Source organism: Oncorhynchus clarkii, chromosome 29, assembly GCF_045791955.1.
Source record: "Oncorhynchus clarkii lewisi isolate Uvic-CL-2024 chromosome 29, UVic_Ocla_1.0, whole genome shotgun sequence".
Classification (NCBI taxonomy): domain Eukaryota; kingdom Metazoa; phylum Chordata; class Actinopteri; order Salmoniformes; family Salmonidae; genus Oncorhynchus; species Oncorhynchus clarkii.
In genome coordinates this window covers 46482263-46489762 of record NC_092175.1, presented here as the reverse complement: position 1 = coordinate 46489762, position 7500 = coordinate 46482263, and the positions used below count along the sequence as shown (strand labels likewise).

Here is a 7500-nt window from a genome sequence, read left to right as displayed (position 1 = left end):
TTCTTCAAACCAAGCTGCTTACCTATTGCAGATTCAGTCTTCCCAGCCTGGTGCAGGTCTACAATTTTGTTTCTGGTGTCCTTTGACAGCTCTTTGGTCTTGGCCATAGTGGAGTTTGGAGTGTGAGTGTTTGAGGTTGTGGACAGGTGTCTTTTATACTGATAACAAGTTCAAACAGGTGCCATTAATACAGGTAACTAGTGGAGGACAGAGGAGCCTCTTAAAGAAGAAGTTACAGGTCTGTTAGAGCCAGAAATCTTGCTTGTTTGTAGGTGACCAAATATTTATTTTACACCATAATTTGCAAATAAATTCATTAAAAATCCTACAATGTGATTTTCTGGATTTTTTTCCCCCTCATTTTGTCTGTCATAGTTGAAGTGTACCTATGATGACAATTACAGGCCTCTCTCATCTTTTTAAGTGGGAGAACTTGCACAATTGGTGGCTGACTAAATACTTTTTTGCCCCACTGTATCTACCTGATCTGTTCTGACTGTTATAGCTAGAGGTTAGGGGAAGTGTTTATCTATCTTTCTCTCTCTCTCTATATATACAGTGCCTTGCGAAAGTATTCGGCCCCCTTGAACTTTGCGACCTTTTGCCACATTTCAGGTTTCAAACATAAAGATATAAAACTGTATATTTTTGTGAAGAATCAACAACAAGTGGGACACAATCATGAAGTGGAATGACATTTATTGGATATTTCAAACTTTTTTAACAAATCAAAAACTGAAAAATTGGGTGTGCAAAATTATTCAGCCCCTTTACTTTCAGTGCAGCAAACTCTCTCCAGAAGTTCAGTGAGGATCTCTGAATGATCCAATGTTGACCTAAATGACTAATGATGATAAATACAATCCACCTGTGTGTAATCAAGTCTCTGTATAAATGCACCTGCACTGTGATAGTCTCAGAGGTCCGTTAAAAGCGCAGAGAGCATCATGAAGAACAAGGAACACACCAGGCAGGTCCGAGATACTGTTGTGAAGAAGTTTAAAGCCGGATTTGGATACAAAAAGATTTCCCAAGCTTTAAACATCCCAAGGAGCACTGTGCAAGCGATAATATTGAAATGGAAGGAGTATCAGACCACTGCAAATCTACCAAGACCTGGCCGTCCCTCTAAACTTTCAGCTCATACAAGGAGAAGACTGATCAGAGATGCAGCCAAGAGGCCCATGATCACTCTGGATGAACTGCAGAGATCTACAGCTGAGGGGGGAGACTCTGTCCATAGGACAACAATCAGTCGTATATTGCACAAATCTGGCCTTTATGGAAGAGTGGCAAGAAGAAAGCCATTTCTTAAAGATATCCATAAAATGTGTCATTTAAAGTTTGCCACAAGCCACCTGGGAGACACACCAAACATGTGGAAGAAGGTGCTCTGGTCAGATGAAACCAAAATTGAACTTTTTGGCAACAATGCAAAACGTTATGTTTGGCGTAAAAGCAACACAGCTGAACACACCATCCCCACTGTCAAACATGGTGGTGGCAGCATCATGGTTTGGGCCTGCTTTTCTTCAGCAGGGACAGGGAAGATGGTTAAAATTGATGGGAAGATGGATGGAGCCAAATACAGGACCATTCTGGAAGAAAACCTGATGGAGTCTGCAAAAGACCTGAGACTGGGACGGAGATTTGTCTTCCAACAAGACAATGATCCAAAACATAAAGCAAAATCTACAATGGAATGGTTCAAAAATAAACATATCCAGGTGTTAGAATGGCCAAGTCAAAGTCCAGACCTGAATCCAATCGAGAATCTGTGGAAAGAACTGAAAACTGCTGTTCACAAATGTTCTCCATCCAATCTCACTGAGCTCGAGCTGTTTTGCAAGGAGGAATGGGAAAAAATGTCAGTCTCTCGATGTGCAAAACTGATAGAGACATACCCCAAGCGACTTACAGCTGTAATCGCAGCAAAAGGTGGCGCTACAAAGTATTAACTTAAGGGGGCTGAATAATTTTGCACGCCCAATTTTTCAGTTTTTGATTTGTTAAAAAAGTTTGAAATATCCAATAAATGTCGTTCCACTTCATGATTGTGTCCCACTTGTTGTTGATTCTTCACAAAAAAACACAGTTTTATATCTTTATGTTTGAAGCCTGAAATGTGGCAAAAGGTCGCAAAGTTCAAGGGGGCCGAATACTTTCGCAAGGCACTGTATATATATATCTGTGCTGTTGTGATTGCGTTCCTCCCCAGGTTCATCGTTGGGAAGGAGGAGATTCCAACACACTCCAACCTGTCCGAGCACAGCTATCCACAACCCCGGGAGACATCCGTCAACACAGAGTCACAGAGGTCAACAGGAAGCCCGGCATCCGGCAGGAAGTCCCTCATCACCCTCACCAGGAGACTGCTAGAATCTATGTGAGGACACACACACAGTAATGTTTACATACACACACACACACACACACACACACACACACACACAGTAACAATTGCAAGCAAGCACACACACATACACACAGAGTTGTAGTGACCGTGTTGTCTGTCTCCAGATGCAAGCATGGACCCAGACATCGATGCTGTAAACACTACCAGGACAACTGCATAGTCTACTGTGTCAAGGTGAGATACCTGGTCACTACCAGGACAACTGCATAGTCTACTGTGTCAAGGTGAGATACCTGGTCGCTACCAGGACAACTGCATAGTCTACTGTGTCAAGGTGAGATACCTGGTCGCTACCAGGACAACTGCATAGTCTACTGTGTCAAGGTGAGATACCTGGTCACTACCAGGACAACTGCATAGTCTACTGTGTCAAGGTGAGATACCTGGTCACTACCAGGACAACTGCATAGTCTACTGTGTCAAGGTGAGATACCTGGTCACTACCAGGACAACTGCATAGTCTACTGTGTCAAGGTGAGATACCTGGTCGCTACCAGGACAACTGCATAGTCTACTGTGTCAAGGTGAGATACCTGGTCGCTACCAGGACAACTGCATAGTCTACTGTGTCAAGGTGAGATACCTGGTCGCTACCAGGACAACTGCATAGTCTACTGTGTCAAGGTGAGATACCTGGTCGCTACCAGGACAACTGCATAGTCTACTGTGTCAAGGTGAGATACCTGGTCGCTACCAGGACAACTGCATAGTCTACTGTGTCAAGGTGAGATACCTGGTCGCTACCAGGACAACTGCATAGTCTACTGTGTCAAGGTGAGATACCTGGTCACTACCAGGACAACTGCATAGTCTACTGTGTCAAGGTGAGATACCTGGTCGCTACCAGGACAACTGCATAGTCTACTGTGTCAAGGTGAGATACCTGGTCGCTACCAGGACAACTGCATAGTCTACTGTGTCAAGGTGAGATACCTGGTCGCTACCAGGACAACTGCATAGTCTACTGTGTCAAGGTGAGATACCTGGTCACTACCAGGACAACTGCATAGTGTACTGTGTCAAGGTGAGATACCTGGTCGCTACCAGGACAACTGCATAGTCTACTGTGTCAAGGTGAGATACCTGGTCGCTACCAGGACAACTGCATAGTCTACTGTGTCAAGGTGAGATACCTGGTCACTACCAGGACAACTGCATAGTCTACTGTGTCAAGGTGAGATACCTGGTCGCTACCAGGACAACTGCATAGTCTACTGTGTCAAGGTGAGATACCTGGTCGCTACCAGGACAACTGCATAGTCTACTGTGTCAAGGTGAGATACCTGGTCGCTACCAGGACAACTGCATAGTCTACTGTGTCAAGGTGAGATACCTGGTCGCTACCAGGACAACTGCATAGTCTACTGTGTCAAGGTGAGATACCTGGTCGCTACCAGGACAACTGCATAGTCTACTGTGTCAAGGTGAGATACCTGGTCGCTACCAGGACAACTGCATAGTCTACTGTGTCAAGGTGAGATACACTTTGCAATGATTTAAGAAGGCAGGTTTTACACCCCACCTTTATCATAGAATCAGGCGGCCCAACCCCCACCTTTATCATAGAATCAGACGGCCCAACCCCCACCTTTATCATAGAATCAGGCAGCCCAACCCCCACCTTTATCATACAATCAGGCGGCTCAACCCCCACCTTTATCATACAATCAGGCGGCCCAACCCCCACCTTTATCATACAATCAGGCGGCCCAACCCCCACCTTTATCATACAATCAGGCGGCCCAACCCCCACCTTTATCATACAATCAGGCGGCCCAACCCCCACCTTTATCATACAATCAGGCGGCCCAACCCCCACCTTTATCATACAATCAGGCGGCCCAACCCCCACCTTTATCATAGAATCAGGCGGCCCAACCCCCACCTTTATCATAGAATCAGGCAGCCCAACCCCCACCTTTATCATACAATCAGGTGCACCAAAACAGGTCATGCATAGAAAACATTAGAGAGCAACTTGGAAGGTCCAGCCTTCCATGAAGATCAGAAACTGGGTCTGGTTTGGTAGGTTCCAGCCTTCCGTGAAGATCGGAAACTGGGTCTGGTTTGGTAGGTTCCAGCCTTCCATGAAGATCAGAAACTGGGTCTGGTTTGGTAGGGTCCAGCCTTCCGTGAAGATCGGAAACTGGGTCTGGTTTGGTAGGGTCCAGCCTTCCATGAAGATCAGAAACTGGGTCTGGTTTGGTAGGGTCCATCCTTCCATGAAGGTCAGAAACTGGGTCTGGTTTGGTAGGGTCCAGCCTTCCATGAAGATCAGAAACTGGGTCTGGTTTGGTAGGGTCCATCCTTCCATGAAGGTCAGAAACTGGGTCTGGTTTGGTAGGGTCCAGCCTTCCATGAAGATCAGAAACTGGGTCTGGTTTGGTAGGGTCCATCCTTCCATGAAGGTCAGAAACTGGGTCTGGTTTGGTAGGGTCCAGCCTTCCATGAAGATCAGAAACTGGGTCTGGTTTGGTAGGGTCCAGCCTTCCATGAAGGTCAGAAACTGGGTCTGGTTTGGTAGGGTCCAGCCTTCCATGAAGATCGGAAACTGGGTCTGGTTTGGTCTTAAACATACAGGTGTGTGGTAACATGTTATGCCAAGATCAAAAGAGCTCTCTGAGGTCCTCAGAATAAACCCTTGAGTCTGGGAGGAGTTTCAAGTAATTTCACAGCACTGTACACTGAATGTACAAAACATTAAGGTGACTATAGTGTATTATCTTGGGTATTTGACAGCCCTGACTATAGTGTATTATCTAGGGGGGGGGTGTTTGTATGCTGACTTCACAAAATTAATTTCCATGTAGATGGTCAATAAAGTTTATTGTGAAAGACGGTACAGTGTGAAGATAGGCAGAAACTGCTTCTCCAATAGAAATCTCAGATCATGTTTGTAGGCGATGTCATGGCGACGTTGGCTAGCTATAAGCTCGTGCGCAGAAACACGTCATCTGGTCTAATGGTTGTCTCTTGCTGGACTGTGCGTGTGCAGGCCGTCAACGCACTCCTTCGATATAAAGTCATTTTTTTAAAATGAAGATAAAAACATGTCTTTGTCACTTTCACAAGGCTGGAGTAGTAATATGGTCCACTACTGAAGACATTGGCTCCAATCAGGGATGTGCTTTTAGATTTAGAGAAAATTAACAACTAAGGAAGAATGTTTCATTTCTCTCAATGACTTCTTTAACCCCAAGTCCCGTCCTGGTCGGCCTGGTTGTCCTGGTCGGCCTGGTTATCCTGGTCATCTTGGTCGTCCTGGTGTGCCTGGTCGGCCTGGTTGTCCTGGTCATCTTGGTTATCCTGGTGTGCCTGGTCGGCCTGGTTGTCCTGGTGTGCCTGGTTGTCCTGGTTGTCCTGGTCGGCCTGGTTGTCCTGGTTATCTTGGTTGTCCTGGTGTGCCTGGTTGTCCTGGTCATCTTGGTTGTCCTGGAGTGCCTGGTCGGCCTGGTTGTCCTGGTCATCTTGGTTGTCCTGGTGTGCCTGGTCGGCCTGGTTGTCCTGGTGTGCCTGGTGTGTCTGGTTGTCCTGGTCGGCCTGGTTGTCCTGGTTGTCCTGGTCGGCCTGGTTGTCCTGGTTATCTTGGTTGTCCTGGTGTGCCTGGTTGGCCTGGTCGTCCTGGTGTGCCTGGTTGGCCTGATCGGCCTGGTTGTCCTGGTCATCTTGGTTGTCCTGGTGTGCCTGGTCGGCCTGGTTGTCCTGGTGTGCCTGGTCGGCCTGGTCATCTTGGTTGTCCTGGTGTGCCTGGTTGGCCTGGTCGTCCTGGTGTGCCTGGTTGTCCTGATCGGCCTGGTTGTCCTGGTCATCTTGGTTGTCCTGGTGTGCCTGGTCGGCCTGGTTGTCCTGGTCGGCCTGGTCGGCCTGGTTGTCCTGGTTATCTTGGTTGTCCTGGTATGCCTGGTCGGCCTGGTTGTCCTGGTGTGCCTGGTCGGCCTGGTGTGCCTGGTCGGCCTGGTTGTCCTGGTTGTCCTGGTCGGCCTGGTTGTCCTGGTTATCTTGGTTGTCCTGGTGTGCCTGGTCGGCCTGGTTGTCCTGGTGTGCCTGGTCGGCCTGGTCATCTTGGTTGTCCTGGTGTGCGTGGTTGGCCTGGTCGTCCTGGTGTGCCTGGTTGTCCTGATCGGCCTGGTTGTCCTGGTCATCTTGGTTGTCCTGGTTGTCCTGGTCGGCCTGGTTGTCCTGGTTATCTTGGTTGTCCTGGTTGTCCTGGTCGGCCTGGTTGTCCTGGTTATCTTGGTTGTCCTAGTGTGCCTGGTCGGCCTGGTTGGCTTCACAAGCGTTCCCAGAAGTCTGGTGATGTTGCGTCTCAGTTTAGAAACTGAAATCGTAATGTATTAATGTGGTTTCCATGGCTACCTGATCCGGTGTCGTCTGAAGGTTATAACGACGTTATAATAATGTTATATTCATGTTTCCAGGGATTCATCCGTATGTTCAGTGTGGGCTACCTGATCCAGTGTTGTCTGAAGGTTCCGTCAGCGTTCCGCCAGGTCTTCACGAAGCCGTCCCGCCTCCCCTCTCTCTTCTACAACAAAGAGAACTTCCAGCTGGGGGCTTTCCTAGGGTCCTTCGTCTCTATATACAAGGTAAACTACTAGATTCAGTGTTACTTTTTTAAAAAGTCATATTGCGTATTACTCTTTTACTTCTTCCAACTGTAACTAATGACCTATTACTCCCTGGGAAAAGTCATGAGTTACTGTACTAGTTAGAGGTTCACAGCTGTTATTCTGAAACCTGTTCTCATTCTTTTCATTTCTTTGCTTGACATGGTCTAATAATTTGGTAACACTTTTCGATTTTGGCACACAGAATCTACAGGTCATGAGTAACTTGGTAAAAAAATAATGGCTCTGATTGGCCTTTAGGTTGCTCTGATTGGCCTTTAGGTTGCTCTGATTGGCCTTTAGGTTGCTCTGATTGGCCTTTAGGTTGCTCTGATTGGCCTTTAGGTTGCTCTGATTGGCCTTTAGGTTGCTCTGATTGGCCTTTAGGTTGCTCTGATTGGCCTTTAGGTTGCTCTGATTGGCCTTTAGGTTGCTCTGATTGGCCTTTAGGTTGCTCTGATTGGCCTTTAGGTTGCT

General features: G+C 47.3%; 1 protein-coding gene across 1 annotated transcript in view; it reads left to right on the top strand.

Moving 5' to 3' along the window:
* LOC139388019 (transmembrane protein 135) overlaps positions 1-7500 on the top strand; it is a 34371-nt gene that overhangs the window by 20484 nt on the left and 6387 nt on the right. The window contains exons 7-9 of the mRNA XM_071134501.1: positions 2219-2386; positions 2521-2590; positions 6835-7002. Of these exons, the coding sequence (XP_070990602.1) occupies positions 2219-2386; positions 2521-2590; positions 6835-7002 (406 nt within the window). The remainder of the gene's footprint in view (positions 1-2218; positions 2387-2520; positions 2591-6834; positions 7003-7500) is intronic.